At 41.4% G+C, this 21575-nt stretch overlaps 1 protein-coding gene across 2 annotated transcripts; it reads right to left on the bottom strand.

The window, feature by feature from the left end:
- Window positions 1–4997: 4997 nt before the first annotated feature.
- On the bottom strand, window positions 4998–19649 carry SRI (sorcin). Of its 2 annotated transcripts, XM_060108446.1 has the most exons (9): window positions 19482–19649; window positions 18521–18604; window positions 16138–16207; window positions 10007–10051; window positions 8948–8991; window positions 8011–8158; window positions 7663–7776; window positions 6346–6404; window positions 4998–5374 (listed from the first exon to the last, which is right to left on the bottom strand). In XM_060108446.1, exons 1-9 carry the CDS (start codon window positions 19530–19532, stop codon window positions 5348–5350), a joined length of 642 nt encoding a protein of 213 aa, XP_059964429.1. In that variant the 5' UTR covers window positions 19533–19649; the 3' UTR covers window positions 4998–5347. The 2 variants fall into 2 exon arrangements, with proteins under 2 accessions (XP_059964429.1, XP_059964430.1); XM_060108447.1 differs by lacking the exon at window positions 10007–10051.
- Window positions 19650–21575: the final 1926 nt, after the last annotated feature.

The raw sequence follows: 21575 nt of genomic DNA, 5'->3' as shown, positions 1-21575 counted from the left end.
GGGAAGTCACTGAGAGATTGGTTGTCAGGGTGTGTTTCAGGCTGGAGGGGAGATAAGAAACAGCAAGGCTTGGGAGGTCATGGGGCATTTAGCGCTGGATAGGAGCAGAATGGAGAGGCGCAGGGAGAGCTCAGAAGCCAAGCCAGCGGAAGAGCCCAGGTCGGCCGCTGGTGGTGTGATAGGGAGAGGTGCTGCGTGCCTAGGGCAGACCTGTGTGCTTTGCAGTTTTACTGAGTGTTTGCTGTGTAAACCTCATTGTCTAGTCATAATGGGCCAATGCCTGGTGTGGCTGTCCCTGTTGCATTGTTCATAGAACCTGGAGGTGCTTCAAGGCTGGCAGGGGTTTGGCTTAAGGACATCATCATTTCATGCTTTTAGGCGTCCTTGAAATCAAAACCAGGGAAAAAGTGTGTGTGTGGTTTTTTTTTCTTTTCTGTTTTTCGTTTTTTACAAAAAGGCATACAATGAGTCTAGCAATGTTGAGATAATATGCTTAGCAAATTCATCAATACTGTTTTTGAAGAGTTTATGAGTTTTTGAAGAAACGTGCATTTTCCTCTCGTTAAAAAATACATATGCATACAATACTGTACTATACTATGATACGTTTACTTTAGGGCTTAGTCTCTCGTTTTTATGAAGTTTCAGATGTGGATTTGTGTTTTGATGGTCAAGCTCTTAAAAAATGCAAAGAGCCCCCAAATCTTTAAACACAGTGGTGCTAAGTTACACTAGATAACACAATACAGAAAGTGCTGATAGGAATTAATACATTTATTCAGTAATAATACAAGAGTTCTTGCTAAATTATACATGTGTATCACTGCCTGATGAGAAACCCCACTTTTCTAATCCAGTACAAAATCAAACTGTGATTCTACAGCCAGTCTTTTAAATGGGTCAAAATGACCCAACATCTTTGTTTTGTATGGAAAACTTTTTTTTTTTTACACTAACTTCAAAGATGCTTAGCAAAGGTTTATTCAGAATAATAAGCACGTGCTCCTTTTTTAACTTGCTGGAAGAGACTTGCCTCTCCAATTTAGCATCACAAAAAGACAACTTCTTTTAAAAACTGAGCATTTTTACCTAAACATAGCAGTTCATATATTAGCCAGTGTAGGTCTGCACTGGTGTTTTCCACATCTATCATCTTCAAGGGAAGATGTCCCATCTACAGCTAGTGGAAGACACACACTGCTTGGGGAAGTGTTAATGGCAGCGCCGTTTCACTTTTGGTAACCAGGTAATCAGGTGTATATAGTTTGGCTTCATTTTAACATTCTCTCAGCTACTCTGCACTTCAGGTTCTTAAGCTACTTTAAACATTATTACTGGGTTTTGGCAAACAGCAACTGAAATATATGGCAACTGCTTTCCAGATCAAGTGCGATTTGTTTCATGGCTGTTCAAATTATAAAGTTGTTATACTGTAGGTAAACAAAATCTTGCTGTTTTTAAAGGTCACTGTAACTTAAGGTTCAAATTTCTGGCACAATTTTATTAGTGTTCACTTCTGAAGCTAATAAGGTACCACGCTTTTCTATGTTACTCTCATTGTAACATCAATAAAGTGACTTTCAATAAAAGATCTATGTTATTTTGATGCATGACTCCCTTTAATCCTGCTTTTCTCCCAGTCACTCTTTCTCTTTCAGAAGCTCTGTGGGCATGCTGCTGGGGGTTCTTTCTTTTCTGTTCCACGCGGTTCTAGAATGGACCACCGGCATGGGGAGAAATACCATGATCCTTTAGTGAAGGCTGAATGCTTACTTTGTTGGACAGTTGCCCCAGCTGGGTGACATATGGAGTCTTCTCTATCCACCTGCCTTATTTCATGAATCTCCCTCACCCTAATAAGGATCAATTTACTATATTCTGTCCTAGAGCCCAGGCAGTGGTGCTTATTTAATGAGTTCACTTGTGTCAGACTGTAAAGCATTGTGCCTTGGTTGGGCTCAGTTTAGGTCCATGAATTCACTGCCTAAAGAATTTTTCCACCCGGCCTTTTCATCATCTCCCCAGCAGCCCTTTCATCTACCAGTCTTTACCCTGGCACTTGGAATTTCCTTGCCTTCAGCTCCTAGTCTGCTGAGGAAAAAAGCAGTTATAAGTAAAGTACTGTTTTAATGTGAGAAAAACAGAAGTCATTGACTAAGGGCTTGTACATTTATTATGAGATTAAAAAAATGGTGATTACATATAGCTCCATTTCTTCAATTTATAGTATTTTAGGCATATAATAATCTACTAAGATAAACACTGAAACAGTAACACACTCAGCGAAGCAAAAGCAAAGTCTAGATCAGAGATAGCAGAAGTTCTCGCTCACATGCCATTTCGTGGACTGACGGTACCGCCTGGAACATCACGCTGAAGTGGAGTCTAGACTTTTTGGCTCAATAGGAGTGAGAGCTCTGATTAATGAAATATGACTGCTGTGGTGAAATCTTATGCCAACTGTCCCCGGGGAAGCACAGGCCTCTTGCAGCCTATGGAAGTGCTCAGAAAGGGCTGTAAGTACTTTATAATCACAAATCTCTTGACACACCATGATAAAGCACTCATCCCCAAAATTAAATTAAATCTTGAGTTGGGGTGATTTGAGGAACTTAATTCTCCAAATGACTGAAGTATTCAAGTTTGAGCTCACAGCTTTATTATGCTCCAACTACAAGCTCTAAGAAAAGTAGACCAAAAAACAGTTTTGAAGAAGGCGGTGAGGGTGCACTGGATGTATATAATGAGTAAAACAGAACCCACCATAAGACAGAAATAAGGCAACACGAGATTCACTTGTAACGAGGATTTTGGCTGTGTTAAAGAAAGAGGATGGATACGTCTCATTTGTCAAGGGGAAGGAAACTTTCTAACTGCAGGACATACTGAAGACCAGGCTGTATGCTTTCAGAAAGAAACAGTGAAAGTAGAAGTGGAGGAGATAAGGATATCAATAATTAAAGCTGAATTATTTCCAGAGACACAGTTTTTTAACACTTTAGCACTTACCCAAAAGCAAATTCAGAACCATGACTGATGCAACACACCTTGGGACCTACCAAAGCAGTCAGATGGTGCAAGAATGGTACATAACCTTTGGTCAGCAAGGGCCTTCTTCCTTACCACCTTAGTCACCCAGGAAATGACCATTTCCTTAAACTACGATTTACTCAGAGGATCCTGATGAATTTGAAGCCTCTAGGTGCTGGGACTCTTAAGGTGAGTTCCTTCCCTCCTGGTCCTCTGGGCCCCCATTAGTTCTCTTCTGTACAGCTCAGGCTCAAGCCAGGCTTTGTGACCTCACAGACAATATATCTGGAATGAAACCTAGGCTCACCATGAAATTAATAGAAAGCAGGTTGACTCACATTCTGAGATGTAGCCTGAGTGTGACTACATGACAGAAATACCTAAGTTAGGGTTTAATAAATATTTGTTAAATGTATATATCTCTGTGTGTGTGTGTGTATATATATATATATATATATATATATATATATATATATATATATATATGGGGAGAGAGCGTGCACACAATATTTGAAAAAAGTTGGTGGAATGAGGCTAAAGATGCTTAGAATATGTTTTATTTTTCATTCGTTGACAACTAATTGATCATCTAAATGGTTACTCTCACATTGTGCCCTAAAATAAGAGATATTTTGCTGGCAGGGAGACTAATTTCATTGTTTTATCTGTTAAGCTCTTTTGCTAAAAAGCAAACCAGGCCAGCTTTAAATTTAAGAAACAGAAACATTACTGGTGCTTATCATGCCAGCACTTTTTCATATTCAGACTACCCCAGGAGGCATATATTACCTCCTTTCCAAGATGGGGAAATTGAGGCTCTGAGTTTATCTAAAATGATCAAACCACGTATTTAGTAAGAGGCACAGCCAGCATTAGAATCCAGACCTTACTAGTACATGGTTTAAAAGTTAAAACAAAAAATGTCTTCCATTATAAATGTAATACTTGCTTGTCAGAGAATATTTGGAAGAGTAGCAGGAAGGGGGAAAATGAGCTCATGATTCTGACTTCCAGTGGAAGCCACAGCAACATTCTTGTGTACTCTTTCCAGTCCTTTTACTGTGTATATATATATTTTTAACATCTTTATTGGAGTATAATTGCTTTACAATGGTGTGTTAGTTTCTGCTGTATAACAAAGTGAATCAGCTGTACATATACATATATCCCCATATCTCCTCCCTCTTGCGTCTCCCTCCCACCCTCCCTACCCCACCCCACCCCCCACCCCACTCCTCTAGGTGGTCACAAAGCACCGAGCTCCCTGTGCTATGCGGCTGCTTCCCACTAGCTATCTAGTTTACATTTGGTAGTGTATATAATAAGTCCATGCCACTCTCTCACTTCTCCCAGCTTACACTTACCCCTCCCCGTGTCCTCAAATCCATTCTCTATGTCTGTGTATATTTTTTAATGTAAGTGTGAACACATGGCATATCAAAATGGGTGTATCACCGTTTTAAAAATTAGCATCTTCTGATTTTAAAAGGAAAGCACACACATTATAGAAAACTTGGAAAATACTGAAATGCATAAAGGGAATTAGTCACCTAGAATCCCATTAGCTAAAAATAACCACAGTTAATATTTTCATACATTCCTTTAGTCTTTTCCTATCAATTTTCTTTTTTACATAGTTAAGCTCATAATGTTCAAGATTTTTAAGTATAGTTAGCAAAGGTCTACACGGATGATGACAAGAAGGAACTTGATGACAGGCAGTATTTGCCACTCAAATTATTCAACCAGTTTCCATTTATACAGCCATCAAAATCTCTGTAAGCCTTTAAGCTGTGTTAAGTTTCCACTCAGGAGATTCCTGACATATATTACCAGGTTTGTTTGTTGCTTGTTGTTTTTTTGCATCCAAGTGGGTCTAAACCATTTACATGATGAGAATACTCCACACATAAAGCTTTCAATACCACGTAAAAGCCCTTCTAAAAGAGGGACAACAACGGCTGTAGTCTGATGAAAAGGTTTTAGTAGCTTACAATGAAAAATACATAATGTGCCTTAAACAATTTGCACACTTAAATTTACATAAAAGAGGCTTAGCAAGAAAATAAGGAATGATTAACAATGGCTCAAGGAAGTTCTAAATGGTGTTTAACTGACCGGATCTGATATTAATAACATTCCAAAGAATATATTATCAAAACTAAAAACTTCAGTTGTACATAAAGTAATAAACCTTTACAACAGCTGTTAAGGAAAAGTGGCTGTGTAAGTTTGCACACAATTACTGAAGGCAAAGAGCAAAGGAGAACTCCAGTTGGAATGAATGTGGATTATCTTCATAGGTCTTCCTGCTGATTTAAACACTCATGACACACTGAATGAACTGAAAGAGAAAAATCAGCGTTACACTGCAGACCTCAGAACACAGAATACACCCTAGCTTATTTTTAGGCAGCTTACCTTTTGGTATTCTCATTTGAATTGTGGATTTAAAAAAATCCTTTTCAAAATAGGAGTAAATGATGAGTGGAAAGGTTCATTTTTTGAAGGAAGCAGTCTAATATAAAACCCAATGTGTTTCTCACATCAAAGCTTCTTACAAGAAGCTCATCTTACCCCAGTGGACAAAGAATTATTTAAATTCCAAATAATATCTTACTCTAGACATGGTCATGATCAAAGGCACCTACTTACAAATACAAGTAACAGTACAGTTTATAGCATTCTATCCCATGGGGAACTTCAGAACTGCAGTCTTAACCCACTATTCTACCAGAGTGCCTTTAAAATGGTTTATTCCCTTAAAATCTGCTTTATTAAAATAAATTCTAGTGTGCCAGTATATGGATGCATAGAAGAATATCTGACCCTTCCCTTGCAAATCAGAAACCTCAGTGTAGAAGCATCAGTATTTGCTGTGAAATGTTTGCTTCACCACCAAACACACAGCAGTAGACTCTGCCTTTGCTCTCAGTTTTCTTTTGCATTCTTCCAACACCACTGAGGCCCTGGGCACTGCTAATTCCTGCAGCATTCCTGCAAGGCCGGGCTGATTACCCCTCTTTCAGGGAAAATGGAACTTGGGTCAGGACGTTCAGATATTCCTTAAGTGGCCCTGCTGAGGCCAAAGCCTATGCACTTTCTGCTCTACAGGCCACCTCTCCGTCCTTGGAAACAGAGCGGGACTGTCACCTGAGAAGTTAATGCACACTGAAGAGAACACACCTTTAAGCAGAAGAAATAAACATGTTTACACACAAGCCTTTTTAAAGTGTACTCATAACTGCAGCAACTGCTAAACCGAAAATATGTGCATTTTTGTATTTTGTCAGTTCCAAATTTACTGAGACTTACATCATCATACGGGAAATTCACAACACCTTGCTGAGCAGTATCCCGTCTTCGAAAGCTGTCTGTAAAACACCACAGTAAAATTTATGAGTCTTTTAAAGCATTTCATCTGAAATTATAATAGTTAATTATGTTGGCACTGGGTTCAAAATGCAGTAACATTTAAATTGTACAACCAGCCAACATAAACAAAAGACCAAAGCAAAGAAACCAACTGTACCAATATGAATAGATTTAATATGCAACCAAGTAACACAACATGCAGAAGTTGGCCAACTGTCTTTCTCAACATGGAGCTGGAAGAAAACACCTCATCCCAAAGTCAGTAAAAGCTGCACTGACTTCTGAGATCATTCCTTAATTGTGATGGAAGCACAGAATTTCCAAGTTCTTAATAACATAGATATTGCTTAATTAGGAAATAGATGGATGGAGTCCTTAATATGACAAACAGCTGTGATCATATATTCCACCCATTTGAGCTCTGTCCTATTAAAAGGATTCACTTTAGTGAGAAAATCCACCCTCAAAGTTGTGTCAGGATGCAAAAAAATCATAAAACCAGATATTAAAAAGGGTAAAAAGCTAAAGAGAGGAACAAAACCAGAAAAAAAAATACAAAAGAAAGAAAATGAATAGAGGGGAGAGAAAAGTAGATTACTGATACAGCTACATTTAAGAAGGACATCTGGGGCTTCCCTGGTGGCGCAGTGGTTGAGAGTCTGCCTGCCAATGCAGGCGACACGGGTTCGTGCCCCGGTCCGGGAAGATCCCACATGCCGTGGAGCGGCTGGGCCCATGAGCCATGGCTGCTGAGCCTGCGCGTCGGGAGCCGGTGCTCCGCAACGGGAGAGGCCACAACAGTGAAAGGCCCGTGTACCGCAAAAAAAAAAAAAAAAAAAGAAGGACATCTGAAACAGAGACCACCATTTAAAATCTTTCCAACAGGAGGAAATAGGAAAGAGCTACCAATGAGTAATTTCACTTTTTTCAAGTATTTCACATTCTGGGGAGAAATCACAGAATACTGCTCATACTCTGATCAAAAACGTATCAGTTAGCTTGTTATGTTTTGAAACATTTTAGTAAAGTTTATTTAGGATTTTTTTTGGCCACGCCGCTGGCTTGGGAGATCTTAGTTCCCCGACCAAGGATTGAACCTGGGCCCTCAGCAGTGAGAGCATGGAGTCCTCACCACTGGACCACCAGGGAATTTAGTTAGGATTATTTTAACGGCAGATTACTTAGTAATGTGAAAAAAATTTCTGAGAAAACAGATATTCTGCCAGACATGCTTAATAGTGATCTCAAAGGACACACCTGTTAGAGCTCGCAGCTTGACGCAGCAGGCGATGTAATCATCGAAGGTGATCTTTCCATTGGTACTATATCGTTTTGCAATTGAATTCACAGCCTGGGGACTCAACCTAAATCCTGAAAGGAAGAAAAATCATCCAGCCAAAAAAAAAAAAAAATCAAGGATTACAAAAAGACCGTTAAAAATAATCAAGCCCCCCCAAATTTTTAGGACTGAGAGGGCCCATTTAAATTATGAATATGTACTATTTCTACAAATAGAAACCACCTACATGTAGCACTTAGTTTTAGAAATTAAAAAAAAACATTACTTCTACCAATGAACAGAGAGGTGGAGTCAGTCATACCCACCCATTGTTGTCAGGGCCTTCTGCAATTCCTGGGGATCCACTGTTCCACTCCTGTCGCTGTCAAAACTGATAAAGTGTTGTCTCCAGCCGTTTAGTACAGCCCAGAGTTCTTTAAACTCGCTGAAACCCATTGTGCCTGACATATCTCTCTGAACTGTAATCAAGGATTAGCGCATCTTTATTTTGCAACATTTTCTAATGATTAAATCAAAGATCAAGGATAAGGGAATTTAATATTCTTTCTGCTGAAAAGGTTAAAAATGTTATACATTCTTTTGGACATGATAGGACAAGAGACTAATGATATAATAAAAAGGGCCTATGGAGAAAAAGCTCTGAGTACCTATTTCCCCTGGGGAGAAAAGTTAATTGATATGATGTGATTACAAGGGAATAACGAGGCCATTGCGAGCCACCTGTAACAACCAAACTGGGCTGCACTTTCTGGGTGGCCCAGGCTATGCTGCTTGTCCTTCTGTCCGGGGTCCTCTTTAGCCCTAACACTCGCTTGGTAAGCTCCCAGACCCACTGTTTTCACTTTTGGAAAATGAGTGGGATGAAAGAACCATACCATCAGCACTAGCTAAACTAGTCTAAGAACTGTGATGTGAAAAATCCCATTGCTTGAAGGCCAGGTTTGAATCATGCAGGGCACTCAATGTCACGGTGAAAAAGCCTCCCTGACTGCTCCGGTTTCTATACTTGTTTGTCTTTGATGCTTCCTCAAATTCTTAAATAATGAATGTTCTACTTACTAAACTTCCTTCCTTTTTCACACCAAATACCATCTTGAAAGCTAATGATTTCGGAAAACTTTTTTGTGGTCATTTGTCACTTTGTGTTTACTGGGTATTAATCCTTAGATGAATTCCTTCAGGAAGGATTTTTTTTTTTTATCCAGAAAAAATACTCTTGGCCACAATCAAGGTAAAGGATACATCCAGCATTGAAACCATAAGCCGGCAAGTCTCCAGGTTAAAAGCTGTTAAATCAAGAAAAGTACATACATATTAATACAATTTCAAAAATTCACATTACATTGGATACATTCAAATTAATTAGGAATGTGATTATTTATACACTTTTATATGCTGCTCAATCTACATGGAGCTAAATTCATGGAGCTTTGAAGTAGATTTTTTTTTTCCAGCTAGATAGGATTCCTTCCAGAACCCAAATTTGATTTTAACAACTTTAATAGAAATCTTTTTTAAAAGTTTTGCATCGTACTGTTAGTATTTTTAGGTGTGATTTATGGTTTTGAAATTGGGGGGAAAAAGTGTCCTTATCTTTAAGAAAAATATACACTGAAGTTATTTGTAGGTGGAATAAATGTTGAGATCTGGAATTTGCTTTAAAAGAACATGGGCAGGATTACAGATAAAACAAGAATGGCAACACATTGATAACTGTTGAAGCTGAGTGATGGGTATACAGGAGTTCACTGTATAATTACCTCTATTTTTGGATAAGCTTAAACTTTTCTATAACATGGTTTTTAAAAAGTATTATATTCTTTCTTGCCTTTGAAACTGTAATATAGTGAGTTCAATTCACCATAATGAACCACAATGTATTATCAGCCACCATGGTGAATGGGAGGGTTAGTTTGCTTTGTTCCTACTCACAATTGACTCTAGCTGGTTTTGCTAGTTCTGAGTCTGATCATTTGTTTTTCTTTCTTTTCCCTTTAATGTCAGACACTGAATGGTCACCTCCTACCCCAAACAGCCTACGGCCTCTTTTCATAGACAATAAGATAAATATGCTTGCTAGAATTGTGTGTTAAACAAGAGCATTCTGGACTAAGACCTGATGACCCACTTAGTGATGGCCACTGTTCAGAAACCTTTTTAGTTTACTTACAGTTCAAGGGTGTTCTGAGGGCATTTCCATACCTCACTTAGACAACCAAACTAGAATACACTTATTGGTTAATGGCCTACTGGTACTCTAAGCATTAACAAATTAAAAATAAAGAATTCCTTGCACCTTACCAATGACTTTGAGGAAGTGTTCTGAGGTACAAAGAAGCTGTGAAACTAGAAAGAAGAAGTGACAACGGTCACGTGGGCAAAGCTAGCATAAATTTGACAAGTTTGTTAAGATGCACACAGAATTAACATTTTTTACAGCTGTTACTAGCTTCATTTTTATCTCTAACAAAAGTGAATTTAAAACACAACTAAGCTAACTCTTATTACTGTAATGTCTCCGAACATTACAAACTAGAGGTTTTCTACTTTTAATAGATTCCTCTGTTTGGCATATCCTGGAACCCTGAAATAAAAGGTTGGGGGCTGTTCCTATTTTGGTCCTTCAACCTCCACCTGATCCACAGAGACAGTTCTCTGAGGTGAGAGGAGGCAATACTTTTCTGCACTTTTGAGAAAGAGTTGGTTGGTTCTTCATTCTGATTTTTAAGTTCTGTGGAAGTATGAAGTCTCTCTAGTGGAGACCAGAGGTTCTCAAACCTGGGTGCTTATCAGAATCACCCAGAGGCTTTAAAAGATCCTGACACCTGGGCTGCACCACAGAAAAAATATTATTTTTTCAGCTTTATTGAGATATTATTGACATATAACATTGTGTAAGTTTAAGGTATACATTGTAATGATTTTCTATACGTATATACTGCAAAATGATTACCATAATAAGGTTAATTAACACATCCATCACCTCACACAGCTACCTTTTGTGTGTGTGGTGAGAAGTTTTAAGATGTACTCTCAACAACTTTTGTTAAGTATAGTCACCACCACCACAGAACAATTAAATCAGAATCTGACTATGGGACTCAGGCATTAGTTTTTTTTTTTTTTTTTTTTTTGTTTTTAAAGCTTCTCAGATGATTGTAGTGAGTAGTCAAGATTGAGACCACTCTTCTACTCAAAGTGTGATTCCTGGACTAGCTGTTATTAATATCACCTGGGAGCTTTTGTTTCTTGTTTTTTTCTTTTCGTTTTTCTTTTTGTGGTTTGATGGTGTATGGTCAGGCCACTCAAGATGGCTCTTCTCTTGCTCTCTGTACATTCTCTGCCCGACCAGGGCCTGCGTCACCTATACCCTACGCACAGGACTGACCTTCCTAAGTACTTGCCCTGGGCCCCAGCTGGTGACTGTTCTTATCAAAGGGGCAGTGAGTGCCCCTCTGCTGGCTTCCCTGGTAACGAATGAGCCCACCTGAGGTAACCCCGCCTTATAACTGGCAGTCTCCCCTTCCCCTCTGGAGTGTCCTGCCCACCTTCTGCTGCACACGGTGGGGTGTTGCTCCAGGACCTTGCTTCAGATGTATAAGCTCCCCCATCCATTAAACCACTGATGTCTCTGTTGCTGACTCCGGGCTCTTTCTTCTGTCTTAAAACTGGGCAAGTGTAGGCCTTGTAACAGATGGTTTTCTTTTGTATTAACGCTTGTGTTCAGTTCTTTTTGGTTTTTGTGAATCTACTGTATGTTTCTGATTTGTGGTTACCCTGTTTTTCAAGTATGTTAACCCACTACTATATCTAGTTTCTTTAGACTGATAGTCATATAGGCTCAAATACATTCTGAAAAAAAAAAAACACATTTTCTTACTGTCCCCCCCCACATTTTGATTTTGATGTCCTCTTTTACATCTTCATGTTTATCCTTTTGCTGTTCTTTGTAGTTATCATCACTTTAAAATATATTTTGGATTTTTTTTTAATCTGGATACTGGCTTATTTAAATGATTTACTTTCCAATTGTGCTTTTCTCTTTCCTATAGATTCTTGCTTCTTTTCTTTTTAGAGTAGACCTTTCAATATATCTTTTAGGATATGTTTTGTATTGCTGTATTCTTTTAGTTTTTGCCTGTCTGAGAAATCCTTTCTCTCTCCTACTCTAAATAATAATCTTGCTGGGTAGAGTATCCTAGTTTGCAGGTTTTTCCCTTTCAAGACTGAATATATCATGCCACTCCCTTCCAGCCTGCAAAGCTTCTGTAGAGAAATCAGCAGGTAGCCTTATGGGTGTTCCCTTGTAATTAACTCTTTGTTTTTCCTCACCTGGGAGCTTTTAGAACTGCAGCATCTCAGCCCTTAACATAAACCAACAAAATCAGAATCTGCGCTTTGAACAAGATCCCCAGGGGATATATATTCACATTAAAGCTCAACCTGAACCAGCAAGCCCAACCTGTTTAGAGATGCAAATTCTCAGGTCTCACCCCAGATCCTAAAGAGAAATGCTAGAGCAGGGCCCGCGATCTGGTTTTAGCAAAAACCTTCCAGGTGATGCTGCAGCTGCTGCAGTGTAAGGACTACCGCTCCAGAGGGCCTGACACCACAGGACAGGGCCAACTGTGTCTGGATGTAAAGCGAGGCTTTTGGCGGCCAGGAAGCAGCCAGTCCCTGTCTCCCAGGTCTATGAATGACACCATTACCCACTCAGCCCCCTGAGCCAGAAACCTGAGAAAGTCCACAATTCCCTCTCCCTTGACATTTGATCACCTTCCGAACAGCCTTAGGATCCATCCAACTCCAGTCCCACTGTCCTATCCCCAGTGTAGTCAGCACTTCTCTCATCTGTTTGACTCCAAGGGCCTCCTAACTGGTATCCCTGACTCCCCACATTCCCCACACCAATACTCCTCAATTTGGTCTTTCTCATACAGCCAGGGAAATAGGTGCTCTTCTACTTAAGACCCAGTGGAGGTGTTCCACTGCACTCAGGATAAAGTCCAAACACCTTAATTGGCATATAAGGTCATACACGTATTTTCTCAGTTCAGCTCCTTTCCTACTGTTCATTCAACCCCATAAGCTACCTCTGGTCAATTTCTCTCAGTTCCTTGATTGAACCATCCTCCCTCTCATCTCTGGGTACACACTATTCTGTCTGCCTGGAACACAGCTCCCCTACCCCACTCACTTCTTGGTCTGCATCATTTCTGCTCAACTTTCATTTCTCCTCAGTTGAGGTATCGATTCTGCAAGGAAAACTTTCCTGACCTCTGTCCGGGTTACTGGCCCCTCTGATGTGACCCCACAGCTTACAGTAAAAGGTAAACCCTTTGCCTACCCCAGCGCTTTTCACCGTGTTCCCCAGGCACTGTTGGCGCTTGCAGACCCCAGCACCTACCACGTGGTAGGTGTCCATTAGAAATGTGTTGGTTGGCCAAATGAATGAACACGTGAGACTGAATTCTCAGCCCTATGCAGGAAGCTGTATACCCCTCTCAAAGAGCCTAAGGAGGATATGGTTTTTAAACGGACTCTTCTGATTTTCACTGATACTTAAAAGTAATGTATAATCCCTTAGGTAAATATCAATCTTTCTTAAGTCAAAATTCAAATATGGGTATATGATTTTTCCATTTTAGGAAGTCTTCTATACCCATTAATTCATCAAATGCCTATTAAATATTCATTATGTGCAGGGCTCAGGGTACCAGGGACATTGGAGATACAAACGTGACACTGGAACCTGGCCCAGCTGACAGTCTAAAGTTAAAGATAAGTCATGTGCACAAGGTAGAGGATGGTAAGCCATAATGGAGGCACCAAAAACTACCAGATGTCGAGGAGAGGCTCCTTCTTGGTAAGAAAGACTTCATAGAAGCAGCAGCATTTAAGCCAAGTTTTGAACAACAGAAAAGATTTGGGACATCTGGCGACAACCATGTAGAGCTAGGGACCTGCATAAGCAAAGAGAGAAGCAGTGAAGTCCGGACAGGCAAAGGAAGTGGGAGAGATGACCGTCAGATGAGGCTGCCTCACTGAAGAGACTGGGTTCCTGGGAGGCTGTCTGGCTTTTGTTTTATATGGGCACCATGGAGCTACTCGGGATTTTTAGAGGAGGACAGTGAAAGGTTAGAGCTCTTTGCCAGGGAGAACAGAAATCTGGTCCTCTTTTGTGAGAGGACTGAGAAGGGAGGGAATGAGGTAGGCAGTGAACAAAACAGAAAAGTCACCATTCTGGGCAGTTCCAATGAGTTAGAACACTGACATCTAATACGTTTGGGTGAGGAGAACTCTTGTTCAATGTTAATAGTATTTTTTTTTCCCCAGAAAGAGCTTTTACTAATGCTAATCCTATTTTAAATAATTTCAAAAGAATCTTTGTTATAATTTTATCTTGACTCTCTATCTCCTTTCTCCTGTTCATTCTGCTAAAATACCTCCAACAACTTTTCTTCTAGTGGAAATCCACAACGTAACAGACCTAGCAGGAAATTCCCACCTGCAGTTGTTCCTCTCAACCTTACCACAGAGGAACAACTACTACACTCAAGGAAAAAAGAGCAACTTCCCTCATCAGCGCCACCTCTAGGCATGACTGCTCCCCTTAAACTGGTTAAGACGGTGCTATAGGTGTCTCTATCCCCCCTGCCACCCCTAGCGCCCGTCCGCACTTTCTGGCTTGCAAGCTGGGTTGAAAAGACCAATGGCTGTATAACTTCTGCATTACAACACTCTGACATCTCACAGCCAAGATGGTTTTGTGGTTCATTACAGCCTCCATAACCAGATGACAGCAAGCAAATTAATTCAATCCCATGATCCAGATGATTCAGGATATGTCTTTTCTATAACTCAGTGATCTAAGATCATTAGTAAATGTAGCTTTCTCAAATGAAATTTTTAAAAACACTGCTCTCGAAGGATATACTGCCCACTTTGTTCGATTTGAAAACCGGCCACACCTCTTCTACTGAAAGGGTGTAGAGTAATAGTCTATGTTGTGACATGGCTCACTTCTGTAAACCCTGCTATTAGACCTTCTTTGTTCACCAGCTCCAACTGCTTGAGGTTAACAACTAATGATTTAAATGTATTGCCTACAATAGTTTAAAAAAAAATAATTCCCTAATCTAGAAAAGGGCTTCTTTTGTTTAGGACCAGGGTAGCTGACCGAAATGCAAAAGATTCCTCTTTTGTATTAATTCCCACAACTAGGAAATGTTAATTGGATACTGAAGTCATAAAACAAAGGATGATAAAAATGGATATGCAAGTAGTTTAAAAGACAGCCACCTAGTAACTGTGCCATATCAAACAGTCAAAAATGGCCACTACGGGTCCTCAAGTGTGAATTCTAGTTTGAGTGTTTTTTTTTTTTCTTAAGGGATCTTAGTTCCCAACCAGGGATCAAGCCCGGGCCTACTGCAGTGAAAGCACCGAGTCCTAACCACTGGACCGCCAGGGAATTCCCTAGTTTGAGTGTTTTAATTCACAGCTTACTGGGAAGTTGAGGCTTCGATCTGATGTTCTGTCTCAATTAACAACTGGCAGAGAAGTTGGTAGGTCATGTACATTAGCCAAGACACTATTCTCTATCATGGTCAAGACATGATTTGAAGAGCAGCATGTGGCATGTGTGGGATGCAGCATCTTGGCAGGAATTCTCTCTCTGCAGCTCATGCAGAGTCAAAAGGCAGGAAGCAGGTGTAAGTACAGGGGCAGGCTGTGAGGAAACTGGGGGGTGGCAGGAAGGAGGACTACTGTAAGGAGTTTAGAAATTAGGAAGGGCACGTCTTACTTAGCCTGATGTAGAAAGAGGAAAGAGCTGGGGGATGTCAAGGTGAGCGTTCATGCTGCCAGGAGTTGAGACCAGGAGTGCAGAACTGGCTCCCTGAGGACTAGGGGTTGGGGACCAGGCACCGGGGAAAAGGGAGGGTAGGACCAACTACTCAGAACTAGGCATGCAGGACAGGCCACTTGGGGACCAGGTGCACAGGACCAGCCACTCAAAGCCCTAAGTGCCACCAGGCTCAGAGACAGAATAAGCTCTTGGCAAACAGTCAGCAGTGAATGTTAGGTCCTATCATTAACGACACCTGACCTGGTGGATTTCATTTCAGCACCTTACCTCATTTTCTGAGGAGGCCATATAGACTGTCATTGGTTTGAATGGTTCCAGATACATGGAACCCATATCCAAGAAACCCACTAAATCGGTGGGTAGTGTGGAATGATTCAGTAAGAACTGTTCTCAAATTAACATTTTGAAATACAAAAGAACCAACCGAATTCAGCTTTTGAAATTCTTAACTTTGCTGGATCAGAAAAGCTCAGATTCCTTGAAGGCTATAATAATCACAAGTAACATCTGAAATATGAAACACAGGAGTATTTCTAGAGACACTTTGGGCCTCCTAACTTACGTTTGTATCCTCCAGCAATGCCCGACTGTGTCAGGCATCTCTGCAATTCATCAGCATCTATTTGTCCATCCTTTAAAAAAAAAAAATAGGAAAAGGAATCACAATCATGATTTGTACTTTCTAGTTCTTTGTTTACATTCAGTATTCAGTGTAGCAATAATGGTAAAGACAATGAATATTATCATGCATGAGACTTTTTTTTAAAGGAATGCCTGCTAAAAGTAGGCATTCTTTTTCCTCACTCTACTTCCCATAACAATTTAAGTATAGAAAGAAAGACAAATTGTTATGGCCTCTTCCATAAATGTATAATTAGGGCCATAAACAAAAAATACATTTCTTAATACCTAGGTAAAGTGGGCATTCAATTTCAGGCTTTATTTTAAATAATCATTATACAAGAATTAACCAAGTCTGAAAGCTGCTTACACCTATACTTTAGATGAAATGATGAAAAGGTATTGGTAGTACTAAATTCCCGAATTAGACTTGGCATAAATGTTCTCAAGTATAAGATTCCTCTTTTAATAAAACAGTGAGGTGAATTCAGTTTCTTCCACTGAGACATGATATTTTTAAATGTATGAAGAAAACTAGTTTCTGTCTTGAACTACTCTCAGTCTGAGCTAGGAATCTGCCAAAGCAAGCATTTTAAAATAAAATTATTTATGTAGTTGATTAAAAGTCTTATTACTCTTTCTAGGTTTTTTTTTTGTCGGGGTGTGTGGAGAGCAGGGTATACAGATGACATCAGTAAATGAAAAGTCTGGTTCCCACAGAAAGCGTCCTCTGTGATCACCTTTGCTTATGATGTGATGAATTGGTTTTTTTTTTATCACGATTATACCTGGGAGACAGAGGTTCCCCGTGCTTATTCACTGGCTGACCTAGGTCAGAACTAGATACATGTTATTTTTAGGGATTTTAAAATAAAATACCTCAATCCTCAAGCCCATGACTATTATATGTTCTAGACGAGGGGCATGATCAATAATGTGAAAAACGATGGGCATGCTGCTGCAGGCCAGGGCTGCTGAAAGCTAAGCAGGGGGGGTCACTTACATGGCTGCAGGCACAGGCAATCTAAGAATAAGGAGTCTTGAGCTTTGCCGTGTCTTGTGGTTTCAAAGATACTGATCACTAACAGATGAAGCAGATACTTAAGGGGCAGCTCTTTCAGTTTTAGACTCAATTTTCCAGTGTTTCTCAAACGGTATTTCTTAGAGTGCTATTCTAAAAGGTGGTTGTAGGTTGTTATTCCATAACAGTCTAAGGCATTTTCACATTAAGATTGTGTTACTTCTAGCTTTTGATCAAAACAAAGCTAAGGTGAATTCATAAGCACAGACACCCCCTCTGGACATGTCTGGGTTATATCAACAGCATATTTACCATATACATTCACTGACCTGGGAGCTGGGGAAGGGGCCTCCCTCAAGATGCACTACCGCCTGTCATATGACTTAGAATGTATAGAAGTGAATGGTCTTGGGGTGCTGACCTTAATTCTCTCTCTGGGTCAACAGACCACAACACCTGATAAGGACATGGAAGACTTGACCTGGTAACAGCATCTGCATCAAAGAGGAACTAAACTGTTCAGAAGATTAACTTCCTGATAGTAAGAAGAATATAGTACCTTTCTTAATTTTTTTTTTTTTTGCGGTACGTGAGCCTCTCACTGTTGTGGCCTCTCCCGTTGCGGAGCACAGGCTCCGGAAGTGCAGGCCCAGCGGCCATGGCTCACGGGCCCAGCCGCTCTGCGGCACATGGGATCTTCCCAGACCGGGGCACAAACCTGTGTCCACTGTATCGGCAGGCATACTCCCAACCACTGCGCCACCAGGGAAGCCCACCTTTCTTATTTTGAAGCTGGTGGGTTTTTACCATACACACCTATTTCCTAAGGGGGTAACTGACTAACAATCAAACTCTACCCAAAGAAAGTGTTCCCTAGAATCTGGCTACAGAATTACTAGTACCACATGCTTTTAATTGTACAAAGAAGGGTTTAATGTTCAGCAGATCTGGTATTTCTTCTCTGGAAACCACTATGGACCCTGACAATTCAGTTCTGAAGACATCTTTCTACCTTACATATCTTCAAAGCACATTTATACTAGCCTGTTCTGTTGAATCTGACCCTAATTCAATCACAAGTTTAGTTCTGAATGTAACATAAACACGAGTAACCCTTTGTCCTAATTCGTTCTGAATATTCAAAAATAAGTAACTGCCTATGAACTTCTCTTTTTTTTTTTTTCTTGTGCAGAAGCAAAGGAATTCTTTTCCAGAGGAAAAGCTGTTTTTCTGTGCCACTGTAACAAAGGTTAATACAAATGTAGAATCTGACAGTCCTTTAACGTTAAAGGGAAAAGCTAACCTGTCCAGCTACAGCAGCAAAGTAACCATACAGCGGATCCTGAGTTTGTCCGGGAAACGCAGGCCCTCCGGGAGCCCCTCCATACTGTAAGATAGGAAACAAACGCATCATTCCGCTGACCAAGTTTTATTCTTTCACCACTGAATGCCTCATGCAAAGCCAGGCAATTGCCAGGCCTTCGCTGTCAGTCGTTTGCCACCTGGAACTCTCTACCTGCAATCACTCCTCCCCTTTCTCCCATTCTCACCCCGTTATAATTTAAAAACCGGCAGCTAGGATCAAAATGAGTAGTCTTGACAGTGACATCAGAGTAAGTGAAGCAACTTTACAAATCCCCATTAACCCGCAGGCTACTGAGATAAACGCAACCTGGGCATGCAACTTACATTTTTCTAGCGTTTACGGTATTTTTAAAGCGTTTTGAGACAGGTGTAGCCTCGGGAGGGGTGAGGTGGGTCAAGGCGAGGGAACTTTCTCTTTTGGAAACAGTTCCCACGACGACGCGCATCCCTGACGCAGGGCGAGGCGGCCTTCCTCCCGGAGGTCTTTGACTCTAACAGACTTTCCCTGACTTTCCTGTTTTTCCCACTTTCTTTCAGAGAGGGAGAGGTGGACCGCAGGACCATTCTAGATTAAAATGGCTGTTGCTCTCAGGGAAGGCGGAGAGGAAGGCAACACCCCGTGTGCACTATTTCACGCCGCGGATCCGGGAGTCACAGGGTGGGCTTCTTGGGTCAAAACCACCCGCGCCCCGGCCCCGCGCAGCCAGCCGGGGGTTGAAGGGACAGAGGGAAAGAGGGCGCTGGAGACAGAGGCCGGTCGGCAGGGGCCCGGGGCGAGGCGGCTGGCAGGGCGGGGGCGCCCGGGAGCCGCCCCGGCGGAGTCGCCACGTGTGGCCTCTCGGCGACCCCGGCGTCCAGGGGTCGCACCCCGGCCGCGAGCCCGGGCGGGCAGCACTCACCCCGCCTGCGTAGTAGCCGCCGCCGGCGCCAGGGTGCCCGGGGTACGCCATGCTGCCTCTGTGCGCCGCAGCCCTGCGCCTCCCGCCTCCCCGCCGCAGCCGCCTCGAGCCGCACCACCGGAGCCCACGGGGGACGCGCTTCAGGCCCGCCCGCCCTGCCAGGCTCCACTTCCGGCCCCTCGCCCCCTCCTGCGCTCCGCCCGGCCTTTGGTGTTTACGTACTCAGGCCCTGACGAATCGGAGGTCCGGTAAGTGACTTCAGACCCGCGATACAATTCGCACCTGGGACTCTCCTCCCTTCGAAACGAATGGCACGTTCCGACACTAACCCAGTTCCCGGGGTATTCTTTTTCTCTTCCTGCTTGGACATGTTCTGTTACGCTTTTTATTTTAAATAACTTTACTGGACAGGCCTACGGCCTCTAAGCAGAGTGCGGTATTGGGGGAAGGGGCTGAAGGCTTTAGGGCAGCTCTTAGATGCTTTCGGGGAAAGGAGACGTCGTCGAAAAATCAAAATTTGAAAGCGCCCTCGGGAAACTGGAATAAACTCGAGGAACAGAGAGCGGGGAGCGTTGGCTGGCGGTTGCACATATCCCTGAACAATACGGCATGTTTCCTTCCTAGGGGACACTGTCATCTCCTGGCTAAGCTGGGTGTGACTCGGCCATGGCCTGGGGAGTATAGAGAGCATTTACTGGGCGGGGCAGCCTCGCCCAGATTGTTAATAGAAATTGAGTTGTTTGAATTATCTGGATGATTTAGGCAAAACAGTCCCATTCTCCAAAATTACTCAGCTGCTTTTTATGCAAGAAAAGTTTAGCGCAAGCTGAGAGTGTGCTGGTAAATATTCAGGAGGGTGAGAGAGCTGGAACTTGGAACTTCACTCAGTTGATTCAGGAAACAGTTTTCTTTACTTCACACAGTTTTCTTTTTCACCTAAACAGTTTGAAGCAATTCAGATGTGAGATTTTTGCTTGGTTTTGTTTCAGGTAATTTCAATCACGCAGAATGTTTTTCTGAATTTTAACGTTTTAAGAAATGCAATAACGAGCAAGGTTCGCAGTATTTGGTACGGAGGTTGCACAGAAAAATTGAATGAGTCATGAACATTTAACAAATATTGGAGCACCCGCTGTGCGAGGTTCTGTGCTTGTTCACCGTGGTGGAGTGGTGGACCGGGTTCCTCCATACTGAGTTGCTGGTCTGTGTTCTCACTAGGGTCATTGTTTTCCTCTTATGTATAAACTTCCCTCTCAAGTCCTCTTTTTGGATACCCAAATGCTAAAAGCCAAAGTCCTGAATTGTGAGAAAATTCTAATAGTCCCTGTTGTCTTATATCAAGTAAACTATATATTACTTGCTTTGTGTTTGATTCAGGAAGTTGATTACTGTTTTCAAATACCACAGCCATCATCAACGTAGATTAGACCTACGAGTCCTTTGGCCTATGTAGAGTTTTTGGGTTTTTTCTCCCTACTATTTTTTATTGTGGTAAGAGCACAACATGAGATCTACCAGCCTAACAAATTTTTAAGTGTACCATGCACTATTGTTAAAAGCATGCAGTGTTGTACAGAAGATCTCCAGAACGTTTCCTCTCACATGACTAAAAATCTATACCAGTGAACAACTCCCCATTTCCTCCTCTCAGCCCCTGGCAACCACGATTCTACTTTGTTTCTATGAGTTTGACTACTGTAGATGCCTCATATAAGTAGAATCATGCAATATTTGTCTTCTTGTGATTGACTTGTTTCACTTAGCATAATGTCCTTGAAGTTCAATCATGTAAAATATTATAGGATTTCCTTCTTTTTTAAGGCTGGATAACAATGTATTGTATGTACATACTACATTTTAAAAATCCATTCATGCATAGATGGACATTTGGGTTGCTGCCACATCTTGGTTACTGTGAATAATGTTGCAGTGAACATGGGTGTAAAATCTCTTTGAAATCCTGTTTTTAATTATTTTGAATATATACCCAGAAGTGGGATTGCTAGATCATATGGTAGTTTTAATTTTCTGAGGAACTTCCATACTGTTTTCATAGCAGCCTCACCATTTCTAATTCCCACCAATAATGTACAG

The sequence above is a fragment of the Mesoplodon densirostris genome, chromosome 9, assembly GCF_025265405.1.
Source record: "Mesoplodon densirostris isolate mMesDen1 chromosome 9, mMesDen1 primary haplotype, whole genome shotgun sequence".
Lineage (NCBI taxonomy): Eukaryota > Metazoa > Chordata > Mammalia > Artiodactyla > Ziphiidae > Mesoplodon > Mesoplodon densirostris.
The sequence above is the reverse complement of the archived record's forward strand: the minus strand, read 5'-3'. Positions and strand labels throughout refer to the sequence as shown.

Coding starts and splice junctions, on each gene's coding strand:
- SRI (XM_060108446.1), bottom strand. CDS start 19,532: ATGGCGTACCCCGGGCACCCTGGCGCCGGCGGCGGCTACTACGCAGGC. Junction 16,208..18,520: donor TTGCTGCTGTAGCTGGACAG/GTTAGCTTTTCC, acceptor TTTTTTTTAAAG/GATGGACAAATAGATGCTGA. Junction 10,052..16,137: donor CATTGCTGGAGGATACAAAC/GTAAGTTAGGAG, acceptor TCTTCTTTCTAG/TTTCACAGCTTCTTTGTACC.